This window comes from Rhinatrema bivittatum, chromosome 2 (assembly GCF_901001135.1).
Source record: "Rhinatrema bivittatum chromosome 2, aRhiBiv1.1, whole genome shotgun sequence".
NCBI lineage: Eukaryota > Metazoa > Chordata > Amphibia > Gymnophiona > Rhinatrematidae > Rhinatrema > Rhinatrema bivittatum.
In genome coordinates, this window is record NC_042616.1 from 70,594,621 (window position 1) to 70,613,799 (window position 19,179).

At 42.1% G+C, this 19,179-nt stretch overlaps 1 protein-coding gene across 3 annotated transcripts in view; it reads right to left on the bottom strand.

Moving 5' to 3' along the window:
- Positions 1-19,179, bottom strand: part of LOC115084031 (meiosis-specific coiled-coil domain-containing protein MEIOC-like) — a 150,470-nt gene that overhangs the window by 87,184 nt on the left and 44,107 nt on the right. For all 3 annotated transcript variants that reach the window (XM_029588312.1, XM_029588315.1, XM_029588314.1), the window contains exon 3: positions 11,756-11,857. In XM_029588312.1, coding sequence (XP_029444172.1) covers positions 11,756-11,857 — 102 coding nt within the window. The remainder of the gene's footprint in view (positions 1-11,755; positions 11,858-19,179) is intronic.

Consider the following 19,179-nt stretch of genomic DNA (forward strand, 5'->3'; position numbering starts at 1 on the left):
GTCGACACAAGGCTGCTGCCCACACAAATCATTCAAATGGTATGTGGGGTCGTATTTCGCTACTAATATCTGTCGGTAAAAATTGCGAAAACGAGCGCCCACGCTTTACAAAGAGATGAGACGGCTGGAGCTCGGTCAGCGTGCGTCTAGCCGAGTTCACCACATCACGTGACTCCCTTATGTACATCTTTAAATTGTAAACCGCATGGATCGATTAACCAATTGTATAAACGGTATATAAGAATTTTTAAATAAATAAATAGCCTGTCAGAGGCAACCATTAACAGAATTACATGACTCAGCCTGACAATATAGAAGCAAAAATGTTAACATCAGAATTGAGAAATGATATAAGATGTAAAGATTAAGTTTCTCTTTTTTAAGCAGTATAATAATTAATGCCCTAATCATGTCAAAAGAAAACCTTTTGTTCACTCTAGCTTCTTTGAACATTAACTTCAACACTGACAGCACTAAATGCCCTAAAATGTTTATAAAACATTTCCCAAGCCATCTGACCCTGGCTCTTTGGAAAACTTCAATGCTTTAACTAGTGCATGAATCTCCAACTTAAGATATCACCCTATTCAGATAGGATATCTGATCAGGAGACAATTGAGAAAGCTTTAAAGTTTAAAAAAAGGAGAGAAGAGTTGGCTAAGAGCAAGATTACATGGAATATAGATTTTTAAAAAATTCAATAAAAACCTGAGAGATTTCTGACAGCCTATGCGTTCTATGACTCAGAATTCTAATAACTGATATTTACTCTTCCCATTGTGTGCCAATCATGCCAAGTCACTCTGCTTTATTCCCAAAACTGTGGAGTTTAAATTTGCAAAAAAAAAAAAAAGGAGCAACGCACATGTTAACTGCAGGAGACCCATTGCTTAGGCTAGACCTGGCATCATTGGAGGGCACTGCTCAGCGTTTCTTGCCACGGGGCTTATATAATGTGTGCATATGCCTAAGGGAAGGCCATGTCCTGGGAGCATCTGCGGCCTCAGGAGCATGCAGCAATTATAGTATCCTGCCATGATGTTTCTGGGACTGTAGCAGTGTCGGGGTGAATGTAGCCAGTTTCGGTAGCCTGTCATAATCGACAAATATAACACAGCGCTTATAAAATGGGAATTACATATTATAGTAATTGTTTAAAATGTGGGGCTAACCATGCTTCTTTATTACACAGGATCTAGCATTGTGCATCTATTGTCTCTTTTTGGAGGGAAATATTACAACTGATATCAGGATGGTTTGGCAGTACAATTACTTGTTCTGCAAAAACATGCTTGTTTGGCCTTGACACATCTACTGACGTAAGACAATATAATTGAGTCTTTCTCTATAAAATGTTGTCTTGTGGGGAAACAATATTAAGATGGTTATTTCCTGACCCTCCCTCTGTGTCTGTATGGTACATTAAACTGGTAAAGCTGGTCAATTTGGAAGACAAATCAATTCCATTGAAATCTGCATTTTATGTTACATCTTTTTGACTGATATGTGAGCCTATTTTCCCAAACAAAATTCATCCATACTTAGACCGTATAAGTCATTGATGATGATAGACAATGTGGGAATACTGGCTATGAACTGCTATAATTAGTTTTTGCCTTTGTAAAAAGTTTACAAGGAGGGGGAAAAATATGAAAATTTGATTAAAGAAGTATTGTATCTCGATGTGTTTACCGGTGTCTCCATGGATTTGTACTTTCTTGATTCACAGTAAAGAGTTTATGATAAAAAAAAAAAATTAAAAACCTAGCAATGCTCCAATGAACATCAAAACATATGCTGAAAATTAAACTGCATTAAGAAATGCACGTCTATGAACAAGGGAGAACACTATAAGAACAATTTGTACAAAATACACACCAAAAAAAGAAAAAGAAGAACAATGAATTATTGAATTCCCAAAAAGAGAAAAGGGAAGAACTATATGTCCAATCTCATTCAAAAAGCAGTGTACTCCAAACGCATCTTCAGTTGTCCTGCAATCATGCCAGGTGAAGACTCCCTGAGAAAGAAATGAAACAAGCCCTCCTAGGGGGTCTCAACAATTAGGAACAGAGCAAAACTATAAATCCACAAATAAGCGTCAATAGCAAAAGTTCCAAAGGAAAGAGAAAAAAATACCAAATGACACATCTGAACCTTACTGCAATAAAAAGAAACAGTGCTGTGGTTTCAATTCCAAATAGGCAAAGAGCAGGAAACATTAAGGCCTAAAGAGACATAAGCAGTCATATGATGGAAAAGCAGAGTCATGCAAGCTGAGACAACCTTCATTAACAGTCGCCCAAACTTTCACAAAAGCATGTGGCTGGTACCACCCCAAATCAACCTGCACCATCTTGAATCAAAAAATTGCATATAGATTATATTGCAAAAAACAGAACATAAAAAGTTTAGTACAGTATATTTTTTATTTATTTGGAGCTTTTATATACCGACATTCATGTACCAAAATGACATATCAAATCGGTTTACATTGAAATGAGAATCGCATACAAGTATGCATTACATCAAACAGGGAAACAAATAACTGGGATTAACAATGCAGGTAAATAACAGGCTCTTCAGGCGAGCAAGCAACTAATACATTTCCAGGCATAACAAGGGAGCTAACCAAGCTTTGGGAGAGAGAAAAAGAAAACAGAAGTGAAACTGGGTATGAGTGGACAAAATGAATGAATATTGAATGAAGTCTTAAGAAATGCCCCGTAATACAAAATAAAGTGAATCCAATTGTGACACAAAAGTTGTTAATTCTGCTTTAGATCTCAAAACCTTTGTACAGCCCTCATAAGTGAACCTTAATTTTACCTGAAATTGTAGCTAAAGATGAATGCCCTTTTTTTTTTTTTAAATATATATAGAGCATTGTATAGTAACGTGTTATTTCCTGGCATTCTGCCATCACTTTAGCAGAAAAATAAAAAAATAGTAAGACGCAAAAACCTTTGTAGCGAGCTCTCTTTTCTTTTGGAATGGAGCTATAATTTCTGCCTTATCCATGTAATTGAAATTTTTCACAATTACTTGCCTGGACTTGGAATTGTTGTCCATGACTCTACCAAGTTGATGCACTCTCTGGATTGAAATAGACAGTCGATCATAAAGCATACCCAATTGCTCAGGCAACCAGTTTTCACAGAGGTTCTTCAAATCTAAATCTTTGACCGATTCAGGAAATCCGGCCAGTCTAATATTGCTCCTTCTTGATCTCTTTTCCAGATCCTCATCTTTATTTAGTAGCTGCTCATTTGTTTATAGCAATCTGCATTTGAAGTTCTGCAGATTTATTTATTTATTTAGATTTATATTCCGCTTTTTGCACTTTTTGCAGCACTTCAAAATGGATTACATTCAGGTACTTTAGGTATTTTCCTATCCCCAGAGGGCTTACAATAAGTTTGTACCTGAGGCAATGGAGGGTAAAGTGACTTGTCCAAGGTCACAAGGAGCGACAGTGGGACTCGAACCTTGGTCGGCTGAGCGCACTATATTGCATCGACCCCAGTATGAGCTGGAGGAGGCACAGCAATCACAAGGCCTGTATGTAATGAGGTCTCCAGAAGTTCAATTAATGTAGACCTGGATCTTGAGGCATTAATGGACTAGCAACATTCGAAGCAGCAGCTGCCAGGAAGCAGCACCCTATGCCACTTAGAGACAAGCCTAGCTATGCCCACACTGGAGCCTCTGACGCTGTCTTCACCACTGTGAACAACTGCACCATTGCGCCAACCACCAGCAGCCCCCACACCTGCTCCATCAGGGCCCCCGTCAGCAGCCCCCACAACGCCACCTTCAGGCCCACCAGCACTAGCACCTGCAGCAGGCATCTCATTAGCAAAGGTCTGGCAGTTGCAGGGAGAAATCAGGTTGAAGCGAAGAACTGTACAACGGCAAAACCGGATCCTGCAGCAAAGCATGGCAGCCAGCACCCAAAATGCTAATACCATTGCTGCTGCCATTAGTAATCTAACAAATATGATGACACAAATTCTGCAGCGCATGTCAGACCTGCCATCGGAATCATCAGTGACCCCTTGGATCAACACCCGCAGCAGTCCAGCTGAATCACAACAGTGCAGGGGTTGGCCCAGCAAAACAATGCCGCCGCCGCGCCCCCCCCCCCCCCCCAAGTGGGAAGTCACGGCGTGGCAGGGGGCATTGAAAAGAGGAAAACCCTGTGTTTTGAAGTGTATTGAAAAACACTGGGATGCGCTCTTCACAGAGTTGCTGTGCTGTCTAGGTGGAAGAAACCGGATTATCGTCTGCTCACATCAGATTTGCTGTGCTGTCATGCACACTGGATGCTGTTATGTCAAGCATTTAAGGCATACTTTAAGTAGCCTACAATGTCTTGCCAGATGCTGTCTCTTGTCACGCAGTCCTGTCTCCAGCTTCATGTTGCAAGCTATCATCTCTTCTCATCTCCTGCAAGTGCTGGCTCCATGCTGCAGGATCCTGTCATCTCTTCTCATCTCCTGCAAGTGCTGGCTCCATGCTGTGAGATCCTGTCATCTCTTCTCATCTCCTGCAAGTGCTGCCTCCAAGCTGCTCCTTCTCATCCTGGGCCTCCTGCCTCCAAGCTGCTCCATCTCATCCTGGGCCTCCTGCCTCCAAGCTGCTCCATCTCGTCCTGGGCCTCCTGCCTCCAAGCTGCTCCATCTCGTCCTGGGCCTCCTGCCTCCAAGCTGCTCCATCTCATCCTGGGCCTCTTGCCTCCAAGCTGCTCTGTCTTGTCCTAGGCCTCCTGCCTCTAAGCTACTCAGTCTCGTCCTCGGCCTCCACTGTCTGTGGAAGTCTGCCTTAAGCACAGCACCAGCAGCATACCTCCTTGTCCTGTGCTACAGTAGCAATTTTAAAAAGCCATTCACGTGCATAAGGTGCACTTACATATGCATATGCTTTGGACAATTCAATCAATTTCAAAATATCACTAGTATGGGTTCAACAACTAATGTTCAATAATATAAAAACCCACTACCTCCCTGTTTCATATCAAATTCTACTGCCGTGGTCACCAGTTTATTTTGAAAAAATGTTTTAAGTGAAATGTGGTGGTTTCATATAATCTTTAAGCGGAGACCATCCAGGTTACCACGTCATTTCTATAATCAAACTCACCACCTCCACCTTTTTTATAATTACAATGGTGCCACAAACCATAAAATTTGCTTTTTCTATATCGAGTCTCTCAATTATTTCTTATCATGTTTATATCGTATCCTACAACGACATCCCAATGTTCAAAACACCGCCATTGTGTAAATACTTAGCTGATAATTTGCCATGTATGTCCATATTTCCTCTCCAATGCTTATTTGAAATGTGTTAATCAACCGACTTGTACAAGTTTCGGATGGCATCCTTCTTCAGGAATTACCTTGAAAGTATCACCCGGTCCATATAAATTATGCCCTTAGAGTCTTTTAAATCTAACTTAGGTGCAGTAAGCCTCCTCGCCAGAGTCCTAATGGTGGTTAACCATGCTCAACTCCGTACTCAAATATATAGTCACATGGGCTTTCAGAAAGAACCAATCACCGCTCTTTATTTATGTTAGAGACATCCAATCCAACTCCTCGTTCAGACCACTTGGTGGTTCTGATCGTAATTTAAAAATCCAAAATTGTTCATGATAATTTAAAGTTGCTGAACTGTCCCCTCCCATTTTGATAATGTTATCTATAACCATCCATTGTAACTGTTCAAATGTATGTTTATAATCCATGCAATGTGTCACTATAGGTGCTGTCAAATTTGCCGTATGCAACCGCGAACGATGTTCAATGATCCTCTGTTTGACAGAACTACTTGTGCATCCCACATATACTTTTGGACAGGGACATATTATCACATTAATCACTGACTTGGTCAGACAGTCTGTATCGTTCTTTCTCCTAACTTTATATCCCATGACTGGGTCTAACCAGGTTGTACCTTCAATAGTATTTTTACAAACTGAGCAGTTGCCACACTTCCTGTGTGTCCTCACTTCAGTCGGAATAGCATCTCTCAGCTGGGAATGCACTAAACAGTCTCTGATGTTACGACCTCTTTTAGTGGCTATTAGGGGTACCTCTCGAAATATCTTGTGTAGTGGCAAAACATGCCAATGTTTTTTAATAGAAGTAATGATAGCCCCTGTGGAAGAGCTCTGGAGTAATACACACACCATACGATCCTGTTCTTTACATGGTTTATAATGTAACAGTGTGTTACAATCACCATATTTTGCCCATTTGTATGCATGTCGGATGGCTTTTTTAGGATATCCCCTAGCCAGGAATCTTTGGCTTAATAAACCAGCCTGATATTCAGATTTGGCCGTCGTTGAACAAATTTGTCATGTGCAGAAAAATTGTAACACTGGTAACCCCCATCTGAATGCCATGGGATGATGGCTCTCATATCTCAACAATGTAACCCCAATATGTAAAAAGGGCTCCATGTGTGATCCGGGAAACTACAGACCGGTTAGCCTGACTTCAGTGCCAGGAAAAATAGTGGAAAGTGTTCTAAACATCAAAATCACAGAACATATAGAAAGATATGGTTTAATGGAACAAAGTCAGCATGGCTTTACCCAAGGCAAGTCTTGCCTCACAAATCTGCTTCACTTTTTTCAAGGAGTTAATAAACATGTGGATAAAGGTGAACCAGTAGATGTTGTATACTTGGATTTTCAGAAGGCGTTTGACAAGATTCCTCATGAGAGGCTTCTAGGAAAAGTAAAAAGTCATGGGATAGGTGGCAATGTCCTTTTGTGGATTGCAAACTGGCTAAAAGACAGAAAACAGAGAGTAGGATTAAATGGACAATTTCTCAGTGGAAGGGAGTGGGCAGTGAATGAATGCGCGCCTGTGCGACCCGGCCTAGATTTAACACGCGACCACCCGCCCCCCGGCTCCCGCCGCCGGTCGTCTGAAACTAACACGCGTCCACTCGCCCCCCCCCCGCCACCCGCCTGGAACAGGCGCCCACCCGCCCGCGGCCTAGATTTAACACGCGACCACCCGGATCCCGCCGGCCGCCTGGACCCACGCGGCCCTCCGACGGGTATTTAAAAATTTTATTTTTTTTTCTGACAGGTTTTATGTGTCCCACAGCATTACATTTTCTCGATCATTTCTGTATCGCTTTTTTTTTTATTGTGTTTTATTGTTTTTGAGTATCTTAAGCGGTGTCGATGGATTTGTTACTAGACTCACAGTCCTAACACCTACTAGGGGGAGGTGGTAAACTAACACGTTAAGGCCGCGGCAAAACAGCGGGTTACTAAGGAGATAATCTGAGCGCGCGTTACGGTATCGGAGGGGAATAGCTAATTCCTTCATTATACAGCATTATACAGCTAATTCGTTCATTTACATGCCGCGTGCGGAAAGGGTTATGCGTCTGTTTTAAGAAGCACTAAGGACGCGTGAAACTGGAGACTGTATCGCTGGATCGCCTTACGCGCCCGAATTGTGCGCTCCGAGCACGTTACAGACAGGCAATCTTCGACCGAACGATACTGTATCGACCCGATAGTTGTTTCTGTGGATTTTTTTCACTTTCAGAACTTAAGGGAAATTAAAGCCTATGGGGTAGATTTTAAAACCCCTGCGCGCGCGCCGGCGCACCTATTTTGCATAGGCCGCCAGCGAGCACAAAGCCCCAGGACGCACGTAAGTCCCGGGGCTTCGTAAAAGGGGCGGGAGGGGGCGTGTCTGGGGCAGGGGGCGGTCTGGGGTGGGTCTGGGGAGTGGCAACAGTTCGAGGGTGGGCCGGGAGGGGGGTCCCGAGTCCCCCGGCACTGCGGCCTGTGCCGGGGGATGCCGGGGCGGCACGCGCAAGTTACGCCTGCTTCAAAGGTAGGGGGGGATTTAGGTAGGGCTGGGGGGTGGGGTAGATAGGGGAAGGGAGGGGAAGGGTGGGGGGACGCGGAAGTAAAGTTCCCTCCGAGGCCGCTCCGATTTCGGAGCGGCCTCGGAGGGAACGGAGGCAGGCTGTGCGGCTCGGTGCGCGCAGGCTGCCGATTTTGCGCAGCCTTGCGCGCGCCGACCCCAGATTTTATAAGATACACGCGGCTACGCGCGTATCTTATAAAATCTGGTGTACTTTTGTTCGCACTGGTGGCGCGAACAAAAGTACGCGCGCGCGTATGTTTTGAAGATCTACCTCTAAGTCAAAGATTTTTAAACATGGCCTTGTATCAACTAAGATAAAATGAAATTCAGCTCAAGCAGAAACCTCAAAAGACAAGACATTTTTTTTCAATTTTAGAGTGGGTAGTTTTTATTTAACCATAATGAAAGAACAGCATGCTTTAGAAGTTGTCTTGCTTGACCATTCCCAGAACTGGGCTACAGTATATGCAGCATGATTTTACAGTATGAAGTGGATATTGAGCAATTTATCTAATATGTAAAGAATATGAAGTCACACCAGTCTTTTAAAATTCAAAATCTTTACTCTGGGAACTCCAGAGTAAGAAGAGTTCCTGTCATGTTTATCCTAAAAGTATTTACACCTCAAACAGGAGGATAGCATGTTATGAAATATACTGACAAATTTGTTTCAAAATAGTTAATATTTTTGGTCATTTTGCTTTTCTGAAAGCTTTCTGAAATGCTGAATTAAAACAGCCTGTGGGAATACTGTAATTTTAATGAAAACATTTTTTAGAATCTTACTATAGTATTCAAAGATAATACATAATTATAACACTTGGGAACAATTTCATATCCAAAAACCCATATAACAATCAAAGTGAAAGAAGTGGCTCAAAAAATTATAAATATCAAACAAACTAGCGCAATCTTATTTAAACTTTTAGCAGAACACCAAGATTAGATAAACTTATTGATTAACAGGTGTCAGCAAGCCAAATATGGGAGACCTTTTTGATCATTCATCCAATAATAGTTTTTTGACAAATTTTTTTTTTAATGCAATTAAAAATTTCAGAAAGTGGTTCTTGAGTCTTAGGAGAATTTGCACTTCCGACAATGAGTTTCAGGCATTAGCCCATGATGTCTCAGATCTTTTTGCCGTGGTTACCTGAACCTGATGACAATGCGGTTCCAGCTGCTATTTTTAAGCACTGGCATGTTTTGCAACTCTACCCGGAATTTTTAACACCACTAAGGATTGCCTATAGCCAAGGGAGGAACCTCAGAGATGAGCTAGTAATGTCAGATTTCAACGTACAACGATCCTCTGAAGTTCAGATTGGGTCGACATCAACCTTGCAGGGAATGCTCAGACTGGGCAGTTTCTTTAGATGCCAGAGTGATTTTTTTACCCTTTATCAATTTTTCCATTCAACTTAGAGACATTACAAATTGTACCTTGAAGGGAGTCATGTACATTATTTTGTGTCCATGTGGATTGGCATTCGTGGATAAGATATATCATAAAGTTAGCACAAGACTGGTTGAACACAAGAGCTATCGTATGACACCTCCATTGGTTTCCCACTGTTTCCGATTTCAACACTCATTTGAAGAACTAAAAGGTAGATTTTAAAAGGGCCCCGCGTGCGCCCATAAACGCTGTATCTCAGTGTGCACAAAAATATGCACTATTTTACAATCTATGCGTGTAGATTATAAAATACTCTTCACACGCGCATGTCTAAAGCTGTATGCACATATCTTACGCATGCTGTATGCACATATCTTACGCATGCCTCCTTGTTAGGTGCAGGAGTCTTGTGAACATCGGGAGAAAGAGAGAGAGAGAGATAGGGCCTTTTTATAAGGCTCAGTCAGATACCCTATATATGGATCGTTGTATTTGATTCGGGGTGAGCTTTCTGGAGGTGGGTTGGGGTCGGGGGTGGTGTTACAGACACACTCAGAGGCATCCATTGTAAAATTGATCTCATTAAAGAATTTTAGACCTTATAAGTGATGAAAATTCTAACAAGAGGAGTTGATTTGTACACTGCAGAGTCTGCTAGCTACTTTGTACAAATCAACTCCTTTTCATCAATTTAAAGTCTAAAACAGTTTGGGATTTTTTGTTTAAAGACAGTGCCTCCCATAATGAAATTGATTTTTTTTGTTTCATATGATAAATGTCATTGAATATACAGAATGTAAATAAGCACCCAAAAAGATTTTTGGGGGAATCACAATATACAATCTAATCCACATACAAAAAACCCCCTTTATGAATTGTTTTTCAATAAGATCTTTAAACACTTAATAGCTCACAAACTGTGAATCTTTGTCATTCAACAGATGTTATTCATGCAGGAGGTTGTTGGATCTAATGTTTGACCCAACCCAGCCTCACTGCTTAAAGCTGGAAAAAAAAAACCGGCTATTATGAATACAGGATAACATCCCCTGAAGAAAGGTCTGTTCGCGGACCAGAAACGTGGCTACGTCAGGTTTTCAACTACTATCAGATAAGTCGGGACTTTTGGGTTTTCAACTACTATCAGATAAGTCGGGACTTTTAAAATATTTCACGAAGTCAGCTGTGTATGATATTTAAAAAGAAAAAAGAAAAAATGAAAAATCACATTGAGGAATAGGATATAATCGTTTGAACTGGTTGCACACATTTTTTCAAAAAAATCGGACGGTGGAGGTTTGGTTCATGATTATATACACAGAATTGAGTTCACCCTGGTTGGGGTTTTAAACTCATATATATGAAACCTGCCCTCTGTCTCTTAAAAAAAATTTTTCAGCTTTAAGCAGTGAGGCTGGGTTGGGTCAAACATTAGATCCAACAACCTCCTGCATGAATAACATCTGTTGAATGACAAAGATTCACAGTTTGTGAGCTATTAAGTGTTTAAAGATCAAATTGAATATACAGAAACACTTGGTTAACACTACTCTGTGGTTAGTTATGCTAATATAGCTATTCCATCTTTTGTTTGGCTAGTTTTCTCTTTCTGTTTTCGCCTTGATGCAATATCTTCCAATTGGGTTTTATCCTCTACATATGTACAAGACATCAATATTCATCATTCCTGAAGGCTTAAATCCACACAAGATAGCCTCTCACATTTGTCACACTTTGAGACTGTGGAGGGAACTCTTAGGTCCAATAACAAAGACTGTGAGGGAACTCTTAGGTCCAATAAGCACGATGCCCAACTCAGGACGAGTTGGGCATCTTGGTTATTGGACCTAAGAGTCTCCTTAATAAAGACTGTCAACGGACATTTTTAGGCATCTATATTTTTTTGTGTTCCCTCCACGGCTTTTTTAGATCGCCTACTCCTTGTTTTATCAATCCAACACTTTGTGACTGTGCCATCAGAGTGCAACACCTTCCTAAGCTAAGTGTGATTAATTATAAACCCTGAAGTAGTAGCAGCTTACGAAACATCAGGTGATGTCGAGTTGAGTTTGATTTGGGAATTCAGAATCCTTGGTCTGTGGTTGACGAAAATATAAAAAAAGGACATATAGCTTTTACGACATTCTGGAATTTTTAACTGCATTTAAAAAAATGTGTCAAAAAAACTATGAATGGGTGAATGACTGAGAAGACCATCAGGGACTCTTGCAGGTCTCAGGTGTTTGGCTTGCTCACACCCATTAATTGCTACATTTATCTAATCTTGGTGTTTTGCCAAAGGTTTAAATAAGGTTTCTCTGGTTTGTTTGAAATTTCATATCCAGAACACCTTGCAGAGAGAAGGAAAATATACAAGTTACAAAGAAAAACAAGTTCAACACGATCTATAAAAGTATTCAAAACAAATATAATTATGCAATCTTACCAATCTGTAACAGGATCCAGCTTGTTTGGTTCCTCTAGGATACTAGAGACCAACCCAAACATATCTGGGCCATTTCCAGAATAAGAAAGATTTACTGGTGCCCTAGGGAAAAAATGGTATCTCTTAAGTAATTTTACAGTCTTATGGAAATATGAAGAAACAGGACAGTAATATACAAGCTTAAAATTCTCATACACAAAAATGTCGTCTCCTATGGCATCACATAGCAAGTAAAATGTGAAGGCAAAAAAGAAACAAGATTACAAGGATACATTACTGCTTCTAATCAGATTTGCTACTATTTTCATGTTAAATTTTTATTTTCACTTGCTTAATTATTTCACTATGAAAACTAAATTTTTCTGAAGATTGGCTAACTACCGTATATTGGCCAGTGACGGATTTAGACATTTGCCGCCCCTAGACAATGTTGATGCTGTCGCCTCTTCCATCTCCCTCAACTCCCTGAACAGGACAAGAGTGGAGGGACATGATTAGAGAGCTGAAACAGCTTTGCTTTATCTGTCTACTCCAGCTTCACCCCTCCCCTCCTGTTCTCTGCATTCTGACTGGGAAAAGAGGGACAGGAGAGGTCAGTTGTCAGCAGGTTAGGAAAACAGACGCTCAATTTTACAAGTGTCCGTTTTCCTAACAGTGCACAGCCACGGTTTAGGAAAATGGACGCTGATTAATTGATCATCCGTTTCCCTAACCTGACCACCGGTACTTTTTTTTTTTTTTTAAACCTTTTAAACTTTTTGGATTCTCCGACTTAATATCGCCACTATATTATGTCGGAGGATGTACAGAAAAGCAGTATTTTCTGTTTTTCTGTACAACTTTTTGAGCTGCTCAGAAATTAACACCTGCTCTGAACAGGTGTTAATTTCTGAGTGTAAAGATATACATGTCTGGCGCACATGTTTTTTTTAGATCAGGGGATGAGCGCTATTAGTTTCGCCACAGGTTGGATGCGCGTTTTGAGTGCACTAATCCCCTTATAGCATAAGGGGCTGTGGATGCACATCCAGATCGTACATCCAACCACGGGTTAAACAGTGTGCTAAGCTGAGCGCACTGTTTTGCATCAGCCCCAAAAGGCTGCTCTCTGCTGAGTGAGATTCAATGCAGTTGGTTGACAGTAAATATTCAGCCAGTCTGCTGCCCCTAGATTTCTACCACCTTAAGGCACAGACCTAGACAAATCCAAGCCTAGGGAATCAGCACCAGTCTCTGTCCATATACCAAAGCTCACAAAAAGAGTTCAATAAATTTTGAAACAGATTGGATCTAATTTTCAAAGCCAATTACATGCATAAAACCTGTTTTATGTGCATAAAGAGCTATTATAACATAATCCGTGGCTCAGTGTAGGTAATTTCTGTGCAAATTGCAAAGCAGTATTCCAGGTGGTAGAGTTAGGGCAAAGTTGGAATTTATACACAACTTTATTTCAAAAACCATAGCTTTACTTGCATAAGTTACACCCTCTGAAAAGGAGGTGTAAATTTTCACAAGTTAAGCTACCAGTCTACTTAGGCACTTCTGTGCATATTTTCAAAGTACACTTATGCACATAGGGGCAGATTTTAAAAGATACGTGTGCAGTGTACATTTGTGCGTGCTACATGGTGCCACCTGGCCGTGTGCATGTTATAAAATCAGGGGTTGGCGTGAGCAAGGGGGTGCACACACACCTTGCGCACGCCGAGCCCTCAGGGAGACCAGCTGGCTTTCCCCGTTCCCTCTGAGGCCGCTCTGAAATCGGAGCGGCCTAGGAGGGAACTTTCCTTTCCCCCCACCACCTTCCTCTCCCTTCCCCTACCTGTCCTGCCCCCAGCCCGAAAAAAAAACCCCTTACTTTTATCTCACAAGTTACGCCTGCCAGAGGCAGGCGTAACTTGCGCACACCAGCCAACTGCCAGCGCGAGATCCCCCGGCATAGCCGCTGTGCCTAAGTCCTCAGCCAAGCTTCCCGCCACGCCCCTGGACCGCCACACCCCTGCCCCGTCCCCTGTCCGCCCATTCAGGAAAGCCCCGTGACTTACATGCGTCCCGGGGCTTTACGCGCGTCGCCAGGCCTTTTGAAAATAGGCCCGGCGTGTGTAAGGCTTTTAAAATCTGCCCCATAACTTGGCTTTGAAAATCTGGGGTAAAGACTATACATAAAAGATATGCACAGACTTTACCCCACTGCACACAGTTATAGTTTTTCACAATATGAAACAAACCATTAAAGAATTATCTGTTGTAAGCAGGCTCCATTTTAACCATAAAAAAAAGACAGTATTACCTTGCGCTTATTGCTGTAACTGGAAACATTTAAGATTCAAGAACCCTTTGCTGTATTATACTTTTCAACACCAAAAAATAACCGATTACTCATAAAAATACAGAACTGGTGACATACAGAATTAGTTTAAAAGCATGTAGGCATAAAGATTTTGGGAATGACAACTTCTAAACATAAATGTTTCCTTTTTCAAAATATTTTACTGTCTTTGGATAAGAACAAGTTTACTTACCGTAAATGGTGTTTTCCGTAGATAGCAGATGAATTAGCCATGCTGTCTGGGTACGTCTTCCATGCCACTAGGTGGCTGAGCTCTCTAAGTCTCTCAAAGTCTTTCAGCTAGGTGCTCCCTCCTGTATCCTGGCAGGATTACCTCAGTCTCCTCAGTCAATATCAAAGCGAGTTAGGTATGCTAGAACTGTCCAGGGAGGCGAGCGGGTCTGCATGGCTAATTCATCTGCTATCTACGGAAAACACCGTTTACGGTAAGCAAACTTGCTCTTTTCACGTAGATAAGCAGCTGAATTAGCCATGCTGTCTGGGAGTCCCCAGCTGATGTATTGAGCAGGTAATGTATAATAATTGGTTTTTTTTTGGGGGGGGGGGGGGTTTGCTCAATACTTGGAAACATAGCGGACATTTCCTATGAAGGCTGTAATTATATGGAATCTGTGCTCTTCTGAAGGATAGTCCACCCCACTAGGGCATTATTCACCATTTGTTTATCCAAACAATAGTGGGATGTGAAGGTGTGAATGTCTATGATAGGAACTTGATGTAGAGAGGCGATTGAGGCTGCCATGGCACGCACTTGATGCGCCGTAGGTATTTCAGGCAAAGTTTGTTGATAACAAAACTGTATACAGTTCGATATCCATGTGGATAAAGTTCTTTTTGTCACAGGACGCCCTGGAGCATTCGGATTCAATGAAAGAAATAGTTGTGAAAGTCGATTGGGTGAAAGCGTGCGTTTTTTGTAGTACGCTAGTGCATGTTTGCAATCTAAAGTGTGTAATTTCTTCTCATTAGCATTAGCATGAGGTTTAGGATGAAATGTAGGCAAGGTTATGGTCTGGTTAATGTGGAAACTGGAGATCACCTTTGGTAGAAACTTAGGGTGAGTGCGTAGGGTCACCTTGTCATGATCAAATTGAACATAAGGAGTGTAGTGAACTAAGGCTTTTAATTCACTATAGGCCCCAGAGCAACGGTCTCGTCGAACGGTACAACGGTCTGTTGAAAACTCGTTTAAGGTTACTTATGGCACAGACACAAGGCTCCTGGCTAAACTGTCTGCCATGGGCCTTACTTTATCTGCGGAATGCTCCCATCACCAACTTACTTTTATCTCCGTTTCAGCTACAAACCGGAAGGTTCATGCCTTGGGTTATCCCTAGCACTGCTATGTGGATCGTCTCCCCACATATTGGAAGAATTTATGTGCTGCACTAACCTATGTTCATTCTTTTGCAGGATTCCCCCGTGATCGGTCCGGAGACAACGAGTGCACCCCTCCCGTGAAAGTCGGCGATCTAGTGTGGAGAAAGAACTACACACACAAGAACTGGAAGGACCCCGTGTACGTGGGACCCTTCCCTGTTACTGCCGTCACTCCTACCGCAGTTAAACTTGGTCAAGATACGGTGTGGACTCATCTTAAAGACATACGTCCACAGCCCAAGTTGACAGATACGGACTGCCGCACAGATACTTAAGGACAATTACCCTCATTTAAGGACTTGACCAAAATGTTTCAAATGTTTCAACAGCCCCTTTTCTTTAGCTTTGATACCTGGATGTGTATTTTTGCTGTCTTGTTTATCATCTTCGTTACTATCAGTTTGCTTTTGTATTTCCAGTTTGGTATCGACTTTTTGCAGTAACATGTTTATCCTTTTTTGTGTTTTGTCCCTTTGGAGTGGCATACTCCCTGTATGCACCACTGACCCGAATTGTGATGCTTGCATCTCAGTCACTATAGACGGTACGACAAACTTCCACTCTGCTATACAAATCCCATTACGAATGTGAAGGGACAGTTACATATTGTTCCCATAATTCTACACAATACAGTGTATGTACCGTGCAGACAACCATTACCTGTTTTGATCCTACTGAAGCCCCCGCCCAACAATGGATACAAGTCCACAAGGGAGACACTCCTCAGGGTCCAGTTATGGCATCTGCCCTTTTGCTCCCTACCGAAAGGTCAGTTTCCCTCATTTTCGAAGTATGTACCCTGCCCGCATCCTGGGATTTGACCTATAGATGTGCTCAGCAAAAGGGTTTTCGGAGTGCCATTTACCAGAATCGTCTAGCATTAGATTACATACTAGCTGCAGAAGGAGGATTATGTGGTAAATTTAACCTCAGTAACTGTTGTCTTCAAATAGACGACAAGGGTGAAGTAATTGAAGAAATCACCCGCAACATGATGTCAATTGCACATATACCAGTGCAAACCTGGAAAGGACTTGATGTCAGTAATCCATTCGGATCCCTTGGCTCATGGTTTTCTAGTTTAGGTTCAGGATTCAAAATTCTAATTGGCTCCATGTGTACGATTGCCTTACTTGGGCTAGTAGTCTGCCTTTGCTTACCATGCCTCTGTATCTGCCTACGAAGATGCCGCGATCAAGTCTCTGAAATGCTGATAACACAGACCAGCACACGGTTCATGCTCAATCAAGCTGAAACCTTGAACCTGAAGCTCCTGGATTCTAATGATGACACTGAACTATTCCCCACCACCTGTAACGACTATCTGTGAAAAATGAGCATATTGGTACCAAGACGGGTAAAGTCTCTAGCCAGTAAGGATTAGCCTTAACTAGGCGGGACAATCTAAGACAGGCGATATGCGACGCAGATAGGTGTGAAGGGTTCCTAGCCGTCACCCTTCAAAGGGGGAAATGTAGAATAGTGAATTGCATATATCCTGCACATGTATCTTTAGCACTAAGATCACTGAGCTTACCAGAGAATCAGCCAGCACGGATGACATCATTCCTGGGAGGACGGAACTAACTTGGTCTATTCTACTGATAACAAGAGGCCTCTGGCCTACAGTAAGAGCACGCACATGTACACATGCTAAAATATATATATTGATTGTCTATTAAAGGTAATGGGTGTGGATTATGCAGATGTCTGGTATCAGCAAACCCAGGACCCTTATAAGCTGAGCACACGTTAGAGCACTGGGCAGATTCTGAATTATACACCATTTGCTTTGTATTCATGTCTTCCCCGGGGAAACCACGCCTTTCCCCCCATTAATAAACCTTTCACTGCATAACTTCTCTGGAGCTGGTATTCATTGAATTATTGGTCAGAGGTTACCACCATTAACATCTCCTTGCAGAAGTTAAAGCAACCAGAAAAACCACCTTCCAGGAAAGGTAGCGCAGGTGACAAGTTTCCAAGGGTTCAAAGGGCGAAAGCATCAACTGTTTGAGATCTGTATTAATGTCCCAGTGGTTTGTGTACAGGCGGATGGAGGTGTAATACGCCTTTCATAAACCTGGATATTAAGGTATGACATGAAATAGGCTCTCCTTATAGAGGGCTATGATAATGTAAACATAGAAGTGACGGCAGAAGAAGACCAAACGGCCCATCCAATGTGCCCAGCAAGCTTTCGCACTTTTTTTTCTCTCATACTTATCTGTTACTCTTGGCTCTTAGTAACCTTTTTTATTCTATTTCCCTTCCACCCCTGCCATTAATGTAGAGAGCAGTGTTGGAACTGCATCTAAGTGAAATAGCTTAATTAGTTAGGGGTATTAACCACCGCAATAAGCAAGCTACACCCATGCTTATCTGTTTCTCCAGACTATGTAATTCAGTCCTTGTTGGTTGTTGCCTGAATATAGATCCACGTTTCTTCATTCCCCCCTGCCGTTAAAGCAGAGAGCTATGCTGGATATACGTGAAGTGTCAGACTTGCGCTTAAATGAACTCGTAGCGAGGACGTAGCAAGTCCTTTGCTATACAGTAGATGGAGATATGAAATAAGCTGTTTAGGTAGGCAAATTAAAGAGTCGATACCTAGTGATGTACACCAAGAAATGTAGCGTGTCCACTTTCTCTGGTAATTCAGTCTGGTTGATAGTTTCCTAGAGGATAGCAGTATGTCCTGAAGAGTAGGAGAAATGTTTAGACGCTGGTAAGCGAACCTTTCAATCTCCACGCCGTGAGGTGTAGTGAGGAATGTAGAGGATGTAGCAGTGTTCCTTTTTCCTGGGTGAGAAGGTGTGGACTGTCGCCCAGGGGAATCGGGTTGTGGATTGATAGTCGTAGTAGGTAACTGTACCATGGTTGATGAGGCCATGCTGGTGCAATTAGGATTAGGTACGATGGAGAAGGTACAGAGAAGGGCTACCAAAATGATAAGGGGAATGAAACAGCTCCCCTATGAGGAAAGACTAAAGAGGTTAGGACTTTTCAGCTGAGAGAAGAGACGGCTGAGGGGGGATATGATAGAGATGTTTAAAATCATGAGAGGTCTAGAACGGGTAGATGTGAATCGGTTATTTACTTTTTCGGATAATAGAAAGACTAGGGGGCACTCCATGAAGTTAGCATATGGCACATTTAAAACTAATCAGAGAAAGTTCTTTTTTACTCAATTAAACTCTGGAATTTGTTGCCAGAGGATGTGGTTAGTGCAGTTAGTATAGCTGTGTTTAAAAAAGGATTGGATAAGTTCTTGGAGAAGTCCATTACCTGCTATTAATTAAGTTGATTTAGAAAATAGCCACTGCTATTACTAGCAACAGTAACATGGAATAGACTTAGTTTTTGGGTACTTGCCAGGTTCTTATGGCCTGGATTGGCCACTGTTGGAAACAGGATGCTGGGCTTGATGGACCCTTGGTCTGACCCAGTATGGCATGTTCTTATGTTCTTATCCACTTGATCCTCGATGCATCTCTGAAGTGTTCGAGAGATTAGTGGTATCGGGGGGAATGCAGAGTAGGTCTTGTGACCAATCGATGAGAAAGGCGTCTGGGGCGAGCCTGAGGGGGCTTGGATAAACCGAGCAAAATTTCTCTAGTTTTCTGTTCTTCTCTGTTGCAAACAGGTCGATTGTAGGGAGACCCCATGTCGCGAAAAGTTCCTGAGTCAC